This window comes from Chelonus insularis, unplaced genomic scaffold (assembly GCF_013357705.1).
Source record: "Chelonus insularis isolate UGA/USDA-ARS -01 unplaced genomic scaffold, ASM1335770v1 contig_359_pilon, whole genome shotgun sequence".
Taxonomy (NCBI): domain Eukaryota; kingdom Metazoa; phylum Arthropoda; class Insecta; order Hymenoptera; family Braconidae; genus Chelonus; species Chelonus insularis.
The window spans coordinates 72975-96248 of NW_023276523.1; the positions used below are offsets into that span (position 1 = coordinate 72975).

The following is a 23274-nucleotide window of genomic DNA, read 5'->3' on the forward strand; positions in this document are numbered from 1 at the left end:
CTTTTACTAAAGAATTTTTCTTTCACCCACGGGAACTTGGTACAATTGCTTACCTAAAACAAAAAGGGAAGACGGTTGAGAAATTGGAGTATCAAGAGAGAGGTGGAGTATTTACACTAAATTATCAAGTCAAAGTTTCTACATAAAGATTGTGTCGATTGTTCATCGAGGATGTACTCTGGTATCATATTACCATTGTTTACGTCAAATAAAGGCTTGTAAAATATTGCAGATTAACTTAACTATATATTCGAAACAAGGTATTTTTTGTAATTTATTACTGGATTTATCACACTGTTAACTGATAATATATGAACTCAACCAGTTAAAGTATAGAATGAATAATTTATTTATGGTGTAATGTGTCTTTACTAGAATATTATTGTACTTTTGTTATATGTAAAGTGCGGAACAAAAGTTCTTGAAAAATATACTGTAATTAAAAGCATGTTACTTATGCGTTAATATAATAAAAGTTTGAGGAAATTTTTACAATAATAGTTTGTTTTTTGTTTTAAGGTAGGATGATAAAATATTCATGTGAGATATTGATTATATCACTTGTTGCAATAGACAATAAGAAACAGTGAACTATGATTCTCAGAATAAAAATACTTCAGATGCCGTATTTTAAAAATATTTTCTATATTTATTTTTCTTTTTACTTTGAAATATGAATTCTGATTATTAAAAAATTGTTTTTTGAGTTAAAAATACTGCAGAATTTATATACAAATGTTTATATATATTTTTTTTCATTTCGATATGAATGTAATTTCGCTTTTTTTTTTTTTTTAAATAAGCTCATTTACTTGTCATAAAATGTTCTTACAACAAGCTTGGTGAAACAACTTATATAAAACTTTTTCAGTTATTACCTTTTTCATAGTACAAAAAATGTTAGTATTGTTGATAAGAGGAAAAAAGAATCACTATATAGACTTAAAAAAATTTCCTCTGATAAAAAAAAAAATTTCAGAGATTTGTGAATCTACTTTTTGTATAAAAGATAATAACAATAGAAATAAAATTCATTCTTCACTTGAAATATACATTTTTATTTTTGTTAATCTGTTATTACCCTATTTAATCTTTCTTGCTTTTTTCAAGATTGTTCTTACTCTTATGTCCTTAAAATGATTATTTTGTACAGCTCAAATGAGAGAATAAAGCAAACTAAAAATAAAATTCAAAGAGACATTTTGTGCTTTCATCTGACGACTCAATATTTTATAAGATATTAGTAATTTTTCTGTGACAGGCATAATTATAATGTTTCATTGATGATTGAACTTTTTTTAAAATCAATTTTAAATGGAAAAGTGAAATTTAAACTATCTGATGGCATTTAGAGATGTCAACTTATTCTGTTTCAAATAATTGGAAGTTGGTCGATGAATTCAACAGCCAATCAAAGTAGGAATAAAAATAGTTCAAATCAACTTATCGTATTTCATCAATTCTACGAATATTGATGAAGGAATTACAATAATATTTTAACGAAATTAAAAGTTAGAAAATTAATATTTAATGAATTGAAATAAAAAATAGAAAGTTATTCTTCAATTTCAATCTATTTCAGTTTATCTTTGTGCTTGATACGGTCAAAAAAATATAAAATAGTAGTGTGTTTCGTTAAAAAATCTGTGTAGAAAAAAATCAAGTTTCTTTCATTAAAAAAGGTAAAAAATAATTTATCCTCGACCACAGACATTCAGAATCATGATATGACGAAATCAATGTCCTCGTCTTTAGTCATCGTTCAATATCATATTTTATTGATGGAACATGTGTGTGATAGATGGAAAAAACGAAAAATAGGATAAATAACAAAGCACTGCAAACGAGAAGCTGATGTACTACATGCATGCATATTACGTACTAGGAGATTGCGGCAAAATCATTTGTACTATCTTAAATTCTCAAGTTTCCTAGCACTTTGCATTTCTTTAGTACTAGGAATGTAATCGTGAAAGATTATATTGCCGATTCTCGAGGAAATCACTTGCACAAGTTCTGTACTGGCTTTGTCTACCTTATACTAGAAGAAAATTGAGACCATCACCTATATCGACTGTCATTGCAAAAGCTTTCAAACTGAAATGTGTTGTATACATAAATGTGTTTTTTAAATGAAATAATAATAGAATTAATTGTTGTTTTTTTAAAGGAAAAAAATTTCAGATTAACTAATACGTTTTTAAATGAATTCATTACTAATCATTAATTTAAAATAAAATAACAAGTAGTAAAACAAATTAATAACTGTCGTATATAAAAATAGGTAAATGATATTTTGGCCATCTTTCATTTTAAATAATAGAAAAAACTTTTTCAATAGTCAGTAATTTTTACAAGGATTTTTATTTGTTTATTTTTCACAATTAATTGCTAACTGACTTTTTGCCATTTACATTTTAAAGCTCATGTAATCAATAATTACAGGATTACATAATTCTGCACTTAATGAACCAGAGCAGTGTTACATTTATGTAAGCCCATGAATAATAAGTCAATCAATTTTACACAAATAAGTTACATATAACTACCATTAATGAATACATTTTAATTTCGATAAATTTATTATGAATGTGACATTTCACTTTGGTTGTTTCATAATTTAATTTATAAATACGATTCACGTATGTATATTGCAATTGCAAAGATAAAAAAACAAAATTATGACAGAAGATAAATTTAACTACAGTCATTAGTTTTATTTCAATATTTTAAATCTCATGTTTTTACTAAATACAGTCGAACTTCTATAATTTTTAGCTCCGTAATTTTTACTTTATGTATATTAAATGTCAATTTGCTATAGTTTAGTCTATATGTTAACACAGGGCCCCGTAATTTTTATTCTTAGAAAAATTGGCCCAAGGTGTAAAAATTATAGGAGTTTGACTGTATGATAGAATTTTTAGTATAGTAGTATAGTAATGGGTCCGATTTTGCAAATCCCAAATTTTGATATATCCCCACGTTTCAAGGTCCCCAGAGTCGAATACGATCGTTTTCCAGTGGACGTCTGTGTGTGTGTATGTACGTATGTGCGTTCGGAATTATATTTCGCCTCGATTATCTCGAGAACAAAAAATGATATCGATGTGGGACCAATTGCATTCAACGCGTAATTATGTAACTTAGAATTGATTAGATTTTCAGCGAAATCGGTCCAGCCATTTTTTTTGCAGAACCAAAAAACTAGCAAAAATGGAAAATGACCTGAATTTCTCAATTTATAAATTATTTTAGACAAAACTTCGAAATCTTTAAAAAAAAAGAATATTAAATGATTAGAATACTTGTATGAAAATATGGTGACAATGTTTCATCGAAAAAAAAAATTTTGAAAAACAAAATCAACAATGAAAGAATTTTAAACTCGTGTCAGGATTGAGAAAACAGCATTAAAGACGCTATAATAGTCAATAATAATTGTTAATAATATGGAATTGTGTCCATAACAATTGAACATTGTTACTAACAAATGATTATTGATCATGGTAATATTTGAATAATAAGATTTAAATTGTTATAAACAATAAAAATAGGGGCCCTTTCTATATATATGAGTACTTTTAACGCATAATTTTTTCTTTTACTAAAAAAATGTTACCAACCGTATGACATAAATGAAAACATACTTTTTTCGTGTATGACAATGAAATTTGTTGTAAATAATGAATAAAAGGATCTATGAAGTATATTCGAATTCTTCTAATGCACAATTTTTTATTTTACTGAAATAAAGTAACTAACCATATCAAATGAATAAAAACAGACTCATTTCGTTTATAACAATTCCATTTGTTATAAAGAATGGAAATGGGTTCTTTTCGACTTGTTTTTTCATTTTTTCCACTGGGAAGTTAGTCGTGTGGACCTTTCGGGTCGCACCCAGACCACTGCAGAGCACTGATATTTTATTCTGTAATTAATGCTCATACATTTTGCTAAATTTATTTTAATTATAAATAGAAATGTAACGAATTATGAGATAAATGTAAATTTATCATTCTCGACTTATATTGACATTATATGATGCAAAACTCAATTCGATTTGTATAGATTCTAAAAACTGTACCTCAACACTGTAATTTTCATTTGCAATGTGCTATCATATATCAATCTTTCTCCATTTGTTTGTTCGTATCAATTTGGTAAGAGAATACATTAATTGTTGGAACCAATAAATTCTTCTTTCAATTCCTCTACATAAATCAAATCCTGTATAGATAAATGTACCGGAAAGTTTTTGAAATTATCCTTAAAATTTAAAACCGAGTTTCTATGAAGTCTTTATCTTTCGAGGCCTTCAGCACATTTTTAGGTAGTCTTTAAGAAAAAGGATATGTGAATATGGCTGAGTGTATATATGTACATCATATGTCGATGCGTGGTAACGAATTTTTCTACTATGATTCCTCACAAACAAATGATGCAATTGACATCTATTAGAATGTGAGAGATGCGAATTGAAGAATCTCAGAGTTGATTAAATTTTAAACTGTTTAAGGTAAATGTACCAGTGATGAAATAATTAAAGACACTATTATGTGTTGAGCTAAAGGTCTGAAAGAGAAATATTTTCAATTTTTTTTTTTAAATTGTTTCTAAAATCAAAAAGCTATTTTATAGCGCCAAAAGTCGCATAATCTTAATTAGTTTCATGCACGTTTAACTTTTACATCAATTCTTTTTTGAGAATTTAAAAAAGTACTATACATCTAACTGATTGAATTGTATCGTTGTAAAGTTTTCATTTCATTATAAAATACGTCCTAATAATAAGAATAACTATTTTGATATGTCTGATCATTTATTAAAATTCAGTTGACTTTCAAAATAACAATAAACTTAGCAAAAAAAAAATTTACAGTTAACTGTTTCCCATGATTGCAGTGAACCTTGCCTATACCAAAATATAACCCTTCGAGACCTTCTGCTATACCAACTACAACGAATAATTTTTGAGATGTACCGGTCAAACCGGTTTTCCTCTCGGATATTATTTCGGCACTGTCTTAGCAAGCAACTTTTTTTCGTAGTTCAAGACCACTTAGGACTTTTGTTTCGAGAAAGGTCAAGGCGACGATATAGAGCAGTTGTTACTTTTAGTTGAGACTGGTAAAAGGAAGGTAATGTCGTATAGTTAATGCTCGAACGAATTTCTAATGTACACTTCAAGCACTCGAGTAAATTGCTTTAGAACCCTGCTGAGAGTATTGACAATCCCGTGATTTCACTCATGGTTCATGTATTCTCCTTGATACAGGTTAATTAATTAATCAAACACTTGTTAGTTTAAATTATTACAGTAAACTGTAAGTAAATAGGTTTAAAAGTTAAATGGTAAACAAAACACACTTAAAGTACACAAGAATAAGATCATTAAAAATTTTCAAAGCTACGTTTCAATAACAAATATACTTTAATAATGGAACATTCTGCAAGATAATCTTTAATTATTATTATTAAACAAACTTGACTTTCTTTTGATATTTTTATTAAAATTAACGAAAGATTTTTTTCAAACCATTTAAGAAAATTTTTTACTGCCAGAGGTTTTTTTTTGAGTCGCTGCAGTAGTTGGAATTAATGGTGCATAATAGTGAATTTCCTAGTGCAAATATATCAAGTTAAAAATAAGTGATAATGAATGAAATATCATCTCTAAAGGATTAGACGTTAGAAGGTCTATTAGATGGACAGTTACAGGTGCTTTGTTTTACTTAATTTAGGCTATCGTTTATTGTAGACGTGCTATTAATATTTATTAATAAACTTTCATTTCTTTTTTGATATAATATTTTATAAAATGATGAAAATTTTGTTTTTTATCAAATACTAAATATTTTATTTAATCCTATTAATTGATAGCTGCCTGAATTTACGGCACAGTATACACATATTTTTGCAGAATGTAAATATTTCAAAAAACGTAAAATATACGAAAATTAATGTAACCATTTATTTTAGTCATCTATTGTTGAATAAAATATTTTAGCGTATTCTAGAGAGCATATAAATTTTTTTATTTTTTTCCAACCAAACGCTCACAAATAAATCTAACAATAAAGAGATATATATTAAAAACGGTCAAATATGCTACAGAATTATGACAGATAAAAAGCACCCAAGAGTACTGTGACTGGGTTAATTAAAAAATTAATCGTTGCACCATCACGAAACAAAACAATGCTCTTGATTCGAACAAAAAAGTCACAAAGAAAAGAATCGGAGAAGTATATGGGTGTAAGTGTAAGTGGGAGTAGAGAACGTTTTATGCATAATTCATAGTCGCGTCTTCTTCGTATTTTGGTGTTTAAATATTTGAATACTCTGATGGTTGTAGTACTGAGAAGCCAGACCTGGATAATATTTCAAGTTTCGTTGGTTTACTGAACGGTGGATAGTAGATTACTCAGTCTAAATGAAAGAAAAGGACGGCTGTGAAAGATTTTTTAGGTACCTATATGCTCATCTACTTTGAGGGAAGATTTCAAGAAGAAAAGTGAAAAGGAACAAGTCAAAAGCGTGATTCAGCTAAGAAAGCCTTTTGTATAGGAATAAAATATCTTTCTTTTTTTGCTGGTTATAAGCACACAATGATCAACTCTTTTTTCAGTTTATTTTCTTTAATTTTGTGGAAAATTGTGGTCAGTTAAATAAAATAATCCTTAATGTATAATTTCATTAAAAGAATTACAAAAGCATTTAAAAAAATTATCGTCTGCTGTATTTTTTTTTCAAGTGAAAGAAAGAATTATATGCACATATATGTATAATTATCTGCGTGAATAAAAAAAATTCGGAGGATGAGAAACTGGCGAACAAATCGCATTCTGAATGACTTTGAATAAGTGAATGCTACTCAGTGAATAGGAAGTTTCAGTTAAACGAGCTTTAAAAACTTGTAACGAGAATGCGCACCCTGCATAAAAGAATTGTCTGATGAAAAAAGATTAAACAAAAACAGACTGTGAAATACCAAAAATATATGCTCAAACATCACAAGGAGAAAATGTTAACGGTTACATAATATTACATATGAAATAATGGTTAACTCGTGTTAAAAAATTGAAATTATTTTCCTTTATAAATAAATATCCAATACGTATCTTCAATACATGCACATTAACGTCCACATGTATTAAAACGCTTAGTGATTGTACAAGGGTGCCTTAATACTTTCAAACAGTACTGCTGTATCTGGCATCCATATATGTACAATTTATATATACAGTCTTCTACCATATGGTGAATTTTGGGCAGGGTTTAAAGGCCAAAAATCGTCACAGCACAAACTACACTCTGGCGCGTGCTTTGTGCAAATTGAAAACTTTGATTTATCAAATTTATTTAAATGAATTGCATTAAAAAGAACCCATGGAGTTTTATTGAGTGCAATTTAAAACGATTGTATTGCAATAGAGACCACAGACAAAACTAAAAACGATGATAAAAAAAGTGAATCACTCATTTCGATGCTTCAGTAGATGTATGAAAACTCTTTGTGACTGTTTGTTGCAAATTATTAGACAAGTTTCATCATAATTTCCGAGACACTACCAAGTGGTAGATTTTAGCAGACATGAGGGTGCCCTTTGCAAAAGCAGAGAAGATGTACAAGTTGCCAGCGGGTTGGGTGTTATACGGACAGTTTATAATGTCATTTGGCTCCTGGACTCTATGTGGCTGTTGTTGATGTTGCTTACAATGAGATGTACTTTAGTTACTCATGCATTAGTTATAGCTATCAGGCACTCTCAAATTGAATGAACTTGGAAGAGTTTGAAACAAGTATTTCCAACCCTTATTTATTTAGGTGAATTTTAGACATCAATGCAAATTAGCTAAACCAACTGAAAAGCAGAATTTTATCAACTGTCATCTTGGCTCCAGTTTCAACTCAATCAGCTAATACTTTAGAATTAATCTTATTATTGAAAAGTATCGACTTTTGTTTCAAAAATGGTATTAATAAAATGGACTTTTGATGTTTAAATCATAACTGTAAAATTTAATGAAGTTTGATTCAAATCAGACAAGATCCGACTTTAATGATAAAATCTAATCTGCTTTTAATCAAGCAATGGAGTCCAACCTTGATCATTTAATTAACCCTGCTTTAAAACAGTGTAACTTACTTGATACTAGAATTCTACAAAATCAATACATTAATCACACTTTAAACTCATAACGTATCAACGTTTCATTTGATTCTGAACATGTTAGAGTTGGTTTAAATTCCTACTTCAACTAATTAGACTAATCTATGAAATTTCACCTTTTAAAATTACTTCAGAATAGCTATCTAACAGAGAAACTAATTTGTATTTACCTCGAAAAATAACTGTAGAATTCATGTAACATGCAATGCATATTTATAAAACATTTTCAATTTTATTTTTGACAAAAAATTCAAGAAAATGAACATCTGTAAGTTTCTTTTTTAAAACTTGCTGGCTTTTGGAGTGTTTTTTTTCGAGTGTTAACACAAATTTAAACCTATTCTGTAAAAACGATAATTAATTTCGTACAAAGTACCAACAGAAACGTATTTTTATGCGTAGCTGTTGCAAGAAAGCTGAGGGTAGTAGAACAAAAACTTTTGTGGTTTTATAATGAAGGTAGGCAACTATACTCAAATCTCCAGGTAGTTTTTATGCCATAAAAATGGTGTTATTCGAGATTGTCACTATAAACATTGTTGCGACAAAATTTCTCCCAAAGGTGATCTAAACTAGATAAATTCCAACTCTAAAAAAAAGTAATTGTAAACAGGAGATTTAGACCGATGTGGAATAAAGCTCGAGTGAATTCGTTTGATCCGAAATATACGTATCAGTTACTGGAAGATATGCCTCAACTAAACAACTGTCTCTCACCGTAATGTTTCTTCCCATATATCTCATTCTACATTTTCATGACCTCACTCTATCTCAGCTTTTAGCTTTAGTCTTCTTGGCATGAAACTCGCTCTCTCTCGCTACCCCTCTCTTTCTCTCTATCATGCACCCCCGTAAGGATCAATACTAACCGGTGGTTATCGTGCTGATACTGTGTGCACCACTACTCTTCCGAATCTACTAGGGTACATCGCTCCCTCTTGAATTCCAAATAACAATAATGCTTCAGCGATGAGCGTTCCTGAGTTGATGGGTTCTCATATCTACCATAGAAAGTATATAACAATTGAGAATAATTATTATCAATAGATATGAACGCATTAGTTTAGCTATTTATGAAACGTGTGGGAGTGTGCCAGTTTGTGATGCTCTATTTAGAATAAAAAATCATTGCTTATATTGTAGTGAATATTTTAATAAATGATACAAGTTTTTTGTATTTAAACTTCTTATTTGTTACGAAAATGTTTGCTAATATTTCAAGAAAAATTCACTTGTATTGAAAGTAATTTTTATTCTTATGCTTGACATTATTTCACAACTCGAAGATATCTTGAGTTTACTTTGAATTTAAGAGCAATTTAAAACAAATAATTTTATCTGGGTAGAAATTATTAATCGCACGCTTGTAGAAAGTAAAGAAAACGGAGCTTTCTTCGTTATTGAAGTGCTGAAAAATAAATTAATTCTAGTACTGCGATAAATATTAAAACGTAATTGATCAAGTTTTAAGTGATTATTATTTAATGCATAAATATATTTATTTGTAATTACAGTTGGAATATTTAAAATAAAATTTCATTACTGTGTCACATACACTGTAAACCCCAGTTTTCCAAAATGCATTATTTCAATGCGGATAAGTGTGTTAAATATGACATCACCTATTTGATTAACATTGTAGTCACTTTTTACACACCTAGATCTGCGTTAAAAGTGACTTCAATATTAATTATCTAGGTGACGTCATATTTAACACACTTATCTGCATTAAAATAATGCATTTTGGAAAACTGAGATTTACAGTGTATTACTTCGAAGAATAGCTCGCACTGCAAATCCCAATATTTCACATACGTGTTAAAATAACACACGTGAAGTGTGTTCAATGTAAAATGCCTACTAATAAACTATGCATGATTTCTAGATACTTTTTACACGTTTCCATAGTGTGTGAAATTTTTATAGTTTATTTACGACATTTAACATTGAAGAGGCTTAGTGTGTTAAAAGTGTTTACAACTTGGATTTGCAGTGCGATAACTGAAAATTTAAAGGATCGATTAACGAGATCCTATTTTTGCCCAAACTTGAGAAGTAGCCACACTTACTGCCAAAAGTGCACCATTTTGGACGTAGTTTCCAGCTGGCGTGCGTCAAACTTTGCGAATCGATATCGGGGGGGATGAGTAAGAAGAGAGATTCGTGGAGAATTCTAAGCGAGTAGAAAACGCGCAAGAGGATTTCTCAAGCACTCGAACTGCAGCTGCACTTCTTTAACCAATAGCTTTAATGATTTTTAGAGTTTTCGCAGTCGAATTGAAAGCTAAATTTTCTCGTTTTCTAGCAATTGGAATGAAAGAAGAAATTAATTCAATAAAATTATTTTTTAGTTCGATTAAATAACCCTCACTGTTTCCTTCGATGAACAATTTGTGAATAATATTCAAAATTTCATGAAAAATGTCTTAGAAATTAAATATCCAACTCATCAACAATTTTCATCATCATTCTACTTTCAGAGCAACCTTTTAAAATAATTTCATTCATCACTTGTAACAAGATTCATGATGAAATATCATATTTAAGTAATTTAGATGAGGTAAAAAAAATGAAAAAAAAATTCATTATCAACTTTGCTTTCGATTTTTTCATTAACTTTCCACAATATATTTCATCATTTTAATTGTAAGTTTTTCTTGCTGCAATGACTTTTTTTATGTTTCACCAAAATAATTCATGTTAAAGTGCCCTTAGGGTTAGGCTGAAAAAATAAGCACAGGCATGAACACGCTTTTGTTGTGCTCATATAAATGCAACGTTGGATAAAAAAAAAGGTAAATTACCCGGGGCTAGAAAGAAAAACGCCCGAGTGAGTACTCCATAGTCACACCTCAGGCCGGAGGGTTGACGCCCTTACTACACACGAAACATATAGAAGTAGGAGACGTTGAGTTTCCACACAAAGAAGAGAATGGTCGTTCGTAACGAGCCGGAAAATCGGGCTTATACTTTACTTCTGGATATGGACAAGTTACGTCATACATCCGGTAAATGTCACATAGATTCTATGTACCTACCTACTTAAATATAATCCAATGATATATCTCTGAAATATTCATGATATTTAATTTTTAATACTACCAGACACCTATAGGCTTCTCTCCAACCAGTCCACATTGATATTTCTTTGAGTAGAAAATTGTAATCGATTACAGAAAATTTATCTACAGTTGATAATACACAGACCTTAGAGAGTTGATATGGTCACACAATGTTTATATATAAAAATAGAGAATGCAACTTAATGAAAATTTTCATTAATATAAATGGAATAGATTTTTTTTAAAGACCAATTGGTCATGGAATCACTGTCACAATGAATCCAAATGTTTTATTTTCATACACTTTAGAAAGTTTAGAAGCTGACCATAACAATTTATCGGGTGTTTATGGCATTTTACATTAAAAAAAAATGAATTTTTTTTTTATGTCAAGATAATAAAAAGAAAATATTGAAGAAGAACTTTTATTAGACTAGTAAAATAGTTTGATTTTATCGTCGATATTGTGCCATTTTTTTTTTCAAAATAATTATTGATTTAATATGGCAAGAGGTGAAAGCTGTAGAGTTATTTAAATAATTTCATTATTCCCCATATTAATCCAAGAGATATTACAGAATAATTTTATAATCAACATATTGATACGATTTAAGCAGCTTTTAGCTCAATATCAATATAATTCGGATTCAGACGTGAAGCAAAAGTGAACATATCAACACGTAAATATTTTAACACAATTGGCCAAATGGTTTTGTTTTAATCACTTTGGTAAATAAAATGATTCAAAATAATACGACATTAAATAATTGATGTAGAGTTTTTTGTTTGAAATTTTAACTCTTTGTCACATTAGAGAACTTTTTCACTTGAGTTATTTCTAAAAATTATGGCTCAGATTCAAGTAATGAAAAATTGATTTATTTCATTGATAATTTACAGTAAAATTATGCTTTTTTATGTATAAATTGACACTCTTTTTGATAAATTGTGAATGTATATATGTATGAACTGTCAACTTTGGTCACTAACACACAACTATTTGATTTCCCAGACGTAAACTCAATGAACGAAAATATACATTCGCTATATCCAGAGGAATAATTGCGGGATATAACGAGTTATTGGTTTTTCGTAGACAGGCGTTACCACATAGTACACGTACAGATGAAAATAGAAAAAAACCTGTGTCTGTTTGTACATTCAGGACTATAGAAAATGTTGGACGGGTCAATTCGTTCGGTCTCAACAATGAAACAAAAAAGAATATAATAAAAAGTAAAATGTAATTTTATCTTTTATAAAAAAAAAATCCGAGTGTATTTGAATTAAATTGTCAATAACATGAAAATTTTATCCACAAGCTGGTGATATCAACACCAATCCATGAGTTTTTCTGTAGTTCCTAGAACAAGCAATTTCATTTATCAAACACGTACACTAAAGCTTTAATAATTTATGCTTAAGGTGTGCAGATGTTTCAAACAGCTGTTCACCATTAGCAATCGTACACTCTAGAAATATACCCTTTGTGACGTCACACATCCATGACGATTGACAAAATATAATTATTTGATACATAAATTGCATGTTAATCTTCTTTTCAAGTAATATACATGTCAATTAAATTTTTATTTCTTTCAGACACACTCACTATAAAGGTTGTTAATTTTTTATTTAACAATCATGTTAAGGGATGATAAAAATTAATTTATTGAACATTTAACTTAAATAAAAGCTAGTATTAAATAAAATTAAATAGATGAACTCCAAAGTAAATAAAAATTTAATTTCAATAATATCTTCATGGCGTGACAAAACACTGTATGCAATAGTTTATCTAAACAATTTGAACTAAAATCGACTTTAAACTGATATTTAATTGATTTCATACACTCGTATCTTTCTGTTGAAGATTTTCATTTTGATGCATGCATTGTATGGAAAAAAATATATTTTATTTTGGGAATGTATAATGATGTAATTGACTATATAAATGTATTTAATTATATTTTTAAATATTTTTAAAATAAAATATAATTTTTTCCATACAATGAATGCGGGAATTTCACAAAGAAGAGAATGAGATAATATATATATATATATATATATAATTTGAACATGGTCAAAATGTTGGAAATAATTTTTAAAAATTTACGTGAGTCAAAAGAAGGTTTACTATGAGGGTGGATTCCGAGGCCAATAGAGACCTGGGTTTTTTTTAAACCAATGAAGAGTAGGGATAAAATCTAGACTTTTGGTATGCATAGTATAGCTTGTAGCTGTATAACTAGAAGATTTGAGAACAATTTGAGAAAAGTTTAAAGTAAAATTATCGTAAATGTTTAAAGCAAATTTCTGCTTCATCACTCTCAGAAAAGATTTAGGTTGTTCACGTTTTAAATGTAAAAATGTGCAGTAAATGCTTCAAGTATTTTTGGATCTATACAGATACCTACAGATAATTAGATTTGATTTAGTTATGTTAATGTATTATCGAAATGTGTTACACTGAATGTTCTAGTGAAGGTTACTGAAGGTTATTGAACATTGCATATTGCGAACGATAATATTCACAGAGAGAGGATTTATTGAACTCTATCGTCAATCCCAGTCTAGAGTGAAGCGTACGTGAACTGTGCAAGTGTATTGTAGAGCATTACTAGTATTAGTATTGGAATGATAATGCGTAAGCAAGCGTCGATGAGTATTGGAGTGCACGAGACGGAGTTATAGAGAGAAACTGCCGTTGTAGCCAATTTGAATGATAATCGCTTGGATGCGATTGATTTATGACGTAGAGATGGCATGCAGTAGTAGTACCCCAGATTAATCTTCATTATGTACAACATAATTTTAGAGAATTTCGCTCTAAAGTTTACTCAGCAAAGTATCCAAATACTGTAAAAGGATATTTAAGTTTATGACATTAATATTTAACATGAAATGTTGAAATTTGCTTCCCCTAATGTACTTGAAGTAATTAGCTCTCCAAGATTGGTCTTGAAAGGGAAATGAACTCAATGACTTTAGCTTAATTTCAATCCATAGCTTTCAATACGGAAAGGAACTTTTTTTTCATCAATTTTACATCTTTCTCTTCTATTATTGGAACCACAAAGAACTGCGATATTAAATTTACCGAGAAATACATTTATTTTCTATCAAAAATCTTGGATTGAAATTCGACTAAATCACTCACTCTGCTTCTTTTAGTGCACGCGTATTTTATCTACATTTAAGAAAGATATACCATTTTCAACTATTTTAGAGATTTTAACACTGATCGTATGTAATTTTGAAATTCTCACACAATAATTTATTTTCAAATCACTGAAATAATATTCAGTTCCACAGAAAATTTATTTAATATTAATTTAAAAATCTTACTTTGAATGGGATAATAATTCAGTAATTTATAATTCATTGGTCTCGAACAAATGAATAATTCGATAAATGAATTGGAATTTAAATTTTCACCAGCATGAAAATTTTTAAAAATTTTCAATAGGCCATCTTGCCCTGGTTTTTTCTAGCTCGAATATAAATAATAATTAATAATGATGAAAATAGTTAAAACCACTTCGATGAAAAAAAAACAGGACATGAAAGAGCAGTGAGATAGTAAATAAAAAATTTTTCAAGTAAATGAAGGAAAAAATATTTATATATGAAATATGAAATAAATCATAATAAAAATGAAAAAGAGCTTGATGAAGTGAAGCGTCAAAAACGTATGACAGAATTGGGTAAGAAGTAATCAATGAAAAAAAACATGACAGTCGAATCCATTGAAGAAAACTTATGGGAAAAATCGAGGTCGGGTTTTATTCATTATGATTCCAGAAGCTAAAGTTTTTTATCAGCCAATTATGTTCACTGTGGAAAAAAGCATGGTAACAAGAGAAAAACGGCGGTTGCCATACAAAAAAAAGGTATAGAAAAATGAGAAAGAGATAATAACAAAAAGGAAAGACATTGGAGGGACTGTCGAAGAGACAAGAATGGTGGGTTGCACCTAGTTCTTCTCTTGCCTTCGCAAAGCATCTGGCCTAGGTAGTAGACGAAACAGCTGTGGTCGAAAAAGGTGGAGAACGCTGAGAGCGAGTGTTAGTTGTATCGTGCCAAAGTGAGACGAAGAACGACAAGCAGTAGGTAGACTGACGAGAAAAGAGCCAGAGGAAACAAGTAAGAGAAGCAATACAAACACTTTGGGTGCAGAAGGGTATAGGTGCTCGAAAAAGCAAAAGAGACGGCGAGAGCTGTGTTATAGAAAGGGAACGATAAAGGCATGGAAAAGGATCTGGCAACGTTGTTGGATCGATAAAAGAGTGGGACCTGCCTGAATGTGGCAACGTTGGGTGATGTCTGCTTTAAACCAGTGATACTCATTCACTGCCTCGTCTGAAATATTCTTTAATCTTATTTATATATATGATATGTGCACTTGATAATATGAACAACATCTTCTATCCTCAAAATGAAAATTCTCATATTGTCATAAAATTTGTGATTTTGCGAATTATTTTATACCTCTGACTATCATCATCCTCGTTATCATAAGCAACTTAGGTCACAATAACTAATGCAATGTTTTAATTATTGTTTAAATTAATTAATGTTTCAGAGTTAATTAACCATTTTAAATTACGTACAAAAGCAGATTATGATAATTATTCATCAATTATTTAATTGATCAACGTGATAATATATATAAGACAAATGATACTGCCAACCATTTGTTCAGACTCAGAAAGTGCTTTTTTTGTATGCAAAAAATCGATGTAAATAAAAAAAAATTTTTCATGTCAGAATTAATTTATTCAAATACTATCCAGGAAAACAAAAAAAAAGATCCGGGAGAATTAATTTTTCTCCATAATATATTCATTGAAAAAGACAGATGTATTAATATCGATTACACTGCAATGTTCGTGATTAGAACAAGGAGAGGGAAAAAAGGCGAAGGCAATATAATTATAACGATTAATTGATTATCACTGATAATGTTTGTTGAATTGGATGAAATTCATTAGCATTTACACTTAATATAAATCATAATGTAGTGAATAGTGCGGAGAGGTGTGATGAGAAGTTGAAAGGAGATATAGAAACCTACGCAAAGTTATTCATGGAAGGGTGATTTCAAGATCGGAATTATATTGAGATTCTAGCAACGCTTCGCGAGCCCACTCTCCCAAAGGCTCTTCTCTAGATCCTTCAGGACCCACCAGAGAGGTTCCATCGAGATTCCTTCATTAAATCTGAGCCAATAGCAAGCGAATTCACGAACCGACGAAGACACTTGAGAAAGAAAAAGGAAAGATATATCTCGTGGATCCAAGACTCTCAATTTCGTTCCTTTCCTTATTCTTGGCTATCACTTTTTTTTTCTCCTAGTTTTTATTTTTTAGTCTTTTTTTCGGGTTTCTTTTCATTCTTCGTTATCGTTATTTATAATTTACGTACGTAAATAGGAAGCTCGCTTTTTTGTTCCAGCAAGACTGTATATTTTTTACCAAACATAATATGCAGTATTTGTAAATATTTGTTTACTGTGTACAATATTTATTCGTAATGTCAACATGACAATAATCCGAGTCAGTGTTCAACAAAACACAATGTGTATTATAACCAATTAGAATATATACGACCGAGAAAACACTGGGCTACAATCCAAATAACGTAATATAATATGTGATTACATGTAATAAATGAATAGTCGTATGAATATTTAATTACGATAAATAATAATATTACATTATATAAAATTATGATAAACAAAATTCCAATTTGCTGAAAATCAATAAATTTAATCATATAATACACAATACGATATCTCCAACAATTTCATTTTGTAATTTGAATCAGATTCAATCTAAATGATCTTTTTTTTTTTTTTTAATTTCAAAACACAATGATCACTTTAAATTTTGTTTGAATTTTAGCCATCAACTATAAATAAATATTTTATTATTTTAATTAGTGCACTAACTACATCGAATATTGTGATATCGGATCAGCTTAATTGTTTTCATACTTTCAGACTAATTTTCAAAGTAATAGTGAGATTCTAATGTAAAATTAATTTTTTTCTAGTGTGTAAACAGCGATATGTTGAATAAAATTTTAGCAAAAAAGAAGAAAAATTTTATGAAAATATTTTTAAAAAGCTTTCTACTGCCATTTTCGGCGGAATATTTTAAAAATATTTTTATTTTAATAAATTTACACAAACGAATAAAAATTATTTTTAAAATATTCTAGTGTCTCGGAAGGTAACACCTGTTTAGATAAAAAGGAATTTCAAAATGATACTTTTCCAACAATTTGCAATGAATATGCAAACATGTAATTCCGTTCTTCTCATCTTCGTACATCATCATGTAATAAAGATCTATCGATCTTTTGAAGGTCAGTCAGAGAAAGAAAGGTTTGATGTTAAGATTAAATAAAAAAGAGAGGACCAAGGGATGCTAGATGAGGTGGTATATAATCCTGATTTCATGTGAAAGGAATTAAAAAAAAAAGGAAAACGTCCATGAAAGAATCGTCAGGGACAGAAGAAACGGAAAGAGCGGCCAATGATGGAGAGAGAGGAACTTGGCTGCGAAGAACTTACTAGAACCTTCACCCAGCTGCCCAGCCGATCAGAACCGACCTTCGTAGCTTCTCTTATCCTTCGATCGCTGTTTCTTCTCTCACTTTTCGTGATCCTCTTGAACAGCTCTTATACTGTCGTTTGGTTAAATAAAACATGATACATATGTATATAGACATACATATACATGTATAAAACATTTTCTTTCAAATGTATTTTTCTTATTATATCCTTAATCTCTACTTCACTTTTGCTAGTATAGGAAAGCTAATGTTCAACTACGGAAGGCATCGTTTTATTTGTAAGATCTGCGACGAATCGTATTCGCTGTGTGCGTGACTTGGTCTCGTGTCAATATTCGAATCAAATCCCATCGTAATTCAAGGTCGATTACACCTTTCGTGTGAGTCTTTCAACATTATGTTTTCATTTTTAATCAAAAAAATGTCAATTAGGTAAAATTGAAATTAATAAAAAAGTGAACAACCTACATTAATAAATTGGAGCAATGTTGTTTTTCAAATAATCACTACATTTTCTTAAAATAAATTGTTTACGTTACTTGCATACCTTTAAGGTTGATCAAATATTGCGAATGTGGAGTTTATCTACTTCGGATATGTCAAATTCCCTGTATATCTCTCGAGTCACTAAATTGTTGAAATCGACTGGAAAACATTTTTCTTTTTATGCAAGAAACTAGGACAAGATGGCGTCGGGAAAATTTTAAAAATTTAAAAGAAAATTAATGGCAAATTTTCATCATTCATTTCATAATTTATTTGATTAATTTGATGCATGAGAATTTTCGGAATTTTTAGAGGAAGAATGGTCTTGTCTAGCATTACTCTTTCCACTGATCCTACTAACTCAATGGAAAAAATTTACTCAACGAAAATGATATTTTTACCAGAATTAGGTAATATTTGACTTATGAAATGTTATTCGATTAAATGGTCTTGAATCGAGCGAATTTTAGAGTTAAAAATATCGAATCCAAAGAGCAATTTAAATAAAATTGTTCAAATTTATTTTTAATAGTTTGATTGTTTATTTTAAAATAACTGTTCAAGCTTAAATGTAATCAAATACATGTTTGAGGTAATTTTTTTTAATGAAAACAAATTAATCTGTTGGAATTAATATTACAAATTGTTTATGTATAACTGACGATTATTTACTAAAAAAAAATCTATCGTTATTGCAGATTGTTTTTTCTTCAATTATTGATTGGAATCGTTTTAAATGAACAATTATTCGATGATAATGATCCAAAATATATTAATATTTACTAAATAATGAACAACCATAACTGTTGATTAGAGTTAAACAAAATAAACTCTGGTATCTCGTGACTTGATCTTATTAAAAATGAGAACCATACTTTCAAGTTATGTTAGAGAATTTTGATGATCTTTCACAAAGTATATTTATCCTCATAATATCCTAAATTTAAGTTGGTTAATGGCCTGAATGTAAGCCACCCTGTTTGCAGACTAAGTGTTAAATTAAACAATAATTTCCTCTCACCTCGTTTCCATCCCACGTTGAGCTTGTGGTTGTCCCTCGAGATGATGTGTAAAAAATGAACGCGAACGAAGGTGATATCGGTTATCAAAATGATCAGTTGCGTTAAAAGAGTTCCAATGGTAACGTGTAAAAGGTGGTTGATGCTGGTTATGATTTTGCTGTAGTTGATAAGATAAAAATTGCTGTTGGATGTGCTGCTGCTGTTGGTGTTGATGATACACAGCCAATTGGACCCGATGAATTGGTCCAGGAGGATTCCACCATACAACATAAGGCAGTGGCAATGAGGTGACGTTACCAGACTTTAACTGGACCGTCGATATTAGATTATGAGCGGCAGCACGGATTTGATAGTTAAATGGAAACTCAAGAGGATGATAACTATGAATGACCGGTCGAGCCTCTTCTGTGAAGAGGTTGCAGTCACGCCAAAAGTGGCTACAAGGTAACATGTCACGGCGACATTGCTGTCAGCCAATTCAGTTCTTGCTTTAACTTGCGTTCGTTTCTCCTAATTATCTTTATTATTTTATATTACAATATTTAATGATATTTTACAATAATTATTTATTTAAGTTTGTTTAAGAATAGTAATTATTTTAACTAATATAAAATATTTTTTATCTCAATTTGTTTTTTCTAATTTATCATAAATTTAATAAGTTTTAATGCAGTAGTGAAGGACACTGAACGTTTTGAAATTTTTTTAAAAATAATCCCCACTTATAAACTCGTTTGATGAGAGAAAAGTTTATATGTTATCTTATGAATTTATAATGATAAACTTGTGATTATAAAGAACGTAAACCATAACATCTCACACCACTTTTAAATTAATAATAATAATATTAAATGTACGAAAGACACAGTTATATACATTAATTGTTTGGCGCGTAGTGATGAAATACAGGTTCCAATAGTTTTATTGTCAAGTTTTTCATTAAAATACAATGTTTCTTTGCAAATTTATTCACAAAAGAAATTTACGGTTATTTTTTCAGTTTGAAAATAACTTGAGCTTTATTAATGTTATATTAGTAAACTCTTGGAAATTTTAATACTCGAAATAAATAAACTACTGAGCAGTAAAAGAAGCACACTAAATGACAAGGCGCGGTCTCAGTTTCACAGTATAGTCGTATTCCTTTGCGAAAGCTCGAGGATGCCGACGCCTCTCTCAAACTACACCGGCTTATGTCGACTTCCACCCCCGAGAGTGCGACGCGAACGAACGAACGATGAGCATACCCCAACAATTCGACGCGCCACAAATTTTAAACGTTGCGCCGACGCAGTAAGACTTATCAGGGATGACATTTATTATTTCAAGTTCCCCGTCGTTTTAAAATTATCCTTTTTTCGCGATATCATAATACATTTAATTATTTTTTTCATCCTTCCCACAAGTATTTAGTTAACTTTTTTTCCTATTCATTTATGTCATAAATTGCAGTTCTCAACCATATTAAAATAAAAATTAACACGATAAATCAATGTTACAGCAAGGTTTTGTCACATGTAATTTAATCAACTCCATGATCTGTCTGTATCAACTAAAGTAATGCCAGAACAAATCCGTCATTGACATAACACATGTGTAAAATGTGGCAGTAACTCAGCTCGTTGGCAATTCAATTGATGCACAAATTTTCACACTGAAGGATATTATTAAAATAACACTGCATACATAATAGAACGCTCGATGATGCTGTGGTAGTTTTGGTTTCGCACAATCACCGAACGAGAGATATTCACTTGTGGAGTATAAATTAAATATTCCAAGTTTTGATATGATAACAGCGTAACATATTAAAATTAAATCATTCCATCATATCATTGGATGTTTTTTTTTTAAATTTGCTTTAATTTTTCAGTTGAAAAACTACACTTTTCTTTTCGGGAAAAAGACCAACTGTCAACGGTTACATTTTTTATAAATAAGAATAAAAAAATAAACGAAAATTATAAATAACAACTCACTGACATCCACCTGTTTTTCAACAGTACAAGTGAATGGTGGATGTATCAAAAAAATAAGAAATATGTATACAATTCCTAAAGAACATCTAGACCAATAGCAACCTTGGTCTTAGAGATCTGGTCATTGATAACTGGCGTCAAGTTGATTAAAGTTAACAGGCCAAATAATATATACACTTACACTCAAGTATGTATTCATGTTAGTCCAAATATACGTAGATGTATTTCGATGTACACAGTTATATTGATGATTATGATGATAGAATATACATGAAAAGTACATGTTTTTACAACAATTACACCATCTCTTTAATCATTATTATAAAGGGTTGGTGTGTGAGGAATTTAATTTACAAGCCATTCCTCTACACGACATTCGAGAGTCGACCCCTCGTTATCCCAGTCTCTTCTGAGTTAGAGAGCTACTTCGAGTTGAGTAGGGGAGTGAGCATTTGTCAGGAAGCTTGACGCGGATGTAAATGACAGTCTTGAATTTGCCACTGAAAAACACATACTTCTATACATATATATATATATATATATATATATATAAATGTGTATATACATTAATTAACCACGGTATTACGTCGACTTTATATATTTAAAAAATAAGGTAAATTTTATGATTTAATAAAAAGTTTCATTCAAAGAGTCTGATTGGCTACATTTCATAGAAAAAGTATCGAATGAGTAATGAAAATGTTGAAGTAGGAATTTAACGTCATAATTGAAGTTTAATTGCTTATTTAATTATCAATAGTAATTATATATTTGAGTTAGAAAAAAAAGTAGCAGAAGTAAAAATGAATTCGTTTGAAATTAGTTATTACGAACAAGTAAATTTGATTATTCATTCTCTTGCAAAAATAAATATCGTAATTAGAATGTAAAACAGGGTTGTAAAACAAAATCAGTCGCCCCTGAACTATCGCGCGTCCCCCCTTTTTGAGGGCGTTAGGGCGTCAGAATATTTTCTCGTCAACTGATTGGTAGAAAAGCTTCGCATGCGCGACTCTCGACCTACCCCTATTGATCCACGCGGCTTTTTCACCCCCTGAGGACACTTGCACGCAAGATCCCCAAAGATATGAGACCTTTCCATCGAGTCTTCATTGCCGTTGCTGCTCTCGACGTCGACGTCGACGCCATTACTGCCATGGTAGCTGTGAGTGAAGTCTTTACCTAACACTATATAGTATGTGTTTTATAGTTAAATTTTATATGCTATACTTTGCGATATTACCCATCAAGAGTAACCCCGAAAAACCACGTCTAAGAAATGTTGCATTCATGGACTTTTCACTTTTAAAGACTATGTTACTTTAGAAGGATCAAATAGAAATATCTCATTCTTCGTAAATCAATCAGTTATTTATATTTATTTTAATTTTGATCACGTTATTTTCAACACATCATAAATTGTTTTTCTTTCAATCTATCTTGATAAACAAAATACTTTTGAAATAAAAAAAACTTTGATTTCGTCTGAATTATCTGTTATTATTGATTTGTATAAAAATTGCAGTTTATTTTTTAAATTTTTTGATAGAAACGAATCTTTTTTAGAGCAAGAAAAATTATTTTATTTCTTTAACTTTACCGTTTTTTTATTTTCAGTTTATAAATTCAAAAATCCCGTGATTGTAAACCTTTGAAACCACACAAATTACTTCCTAATTCAAAAAAAGTTTTTTTCCCACAACATGACGTGATAAATTTCTTAAACCTTACACATTTTACTCATTGAAAGATAAATTAGTCTTCGAAACATATTTTTTTTTCTAAAAATAATTCAGAAAAGAGTGATAAATTGGTTTCAAATTGGATAGTTTATAAAAATAATAAATTGAATGATCGAAGTTAAATAACTCTTAAAAAAAATTTATGCAAGCTCATCACTTTTTACAGTATTGCTTATAAAATAACGAAAAATGAAAACATCTACTTGAAAAATCTTGTTGAG

The 23274-nt window shown here is 29.7% G+C and overlaps 1 protein-coding gene across 1 annotated transcript; it reads right to left on the reverse strand.

Annotated features, from left to right (window-relative positions):
• On the reverse strand, positions 1-19814 carry LOC118067027 (uncharacterized). The gene is made up of 2 exons (XM_035083540.1): positions 19332-19814; positions 1-53 (listed from the first exon to the last, which is right to left on the reverse strand). Exons 1-2 carry the CDS (start codon positions 19781-19783, stop codon positions 50-52), a joined length of 456 nt encoding a protein of 151 aa, XP_034939431.1. The 5' UTR covers positions 19784-19814; the 3' UTR covers positions 1-49.
• Positions 19815-23274: the final 3460 nt, after the last annotated feature.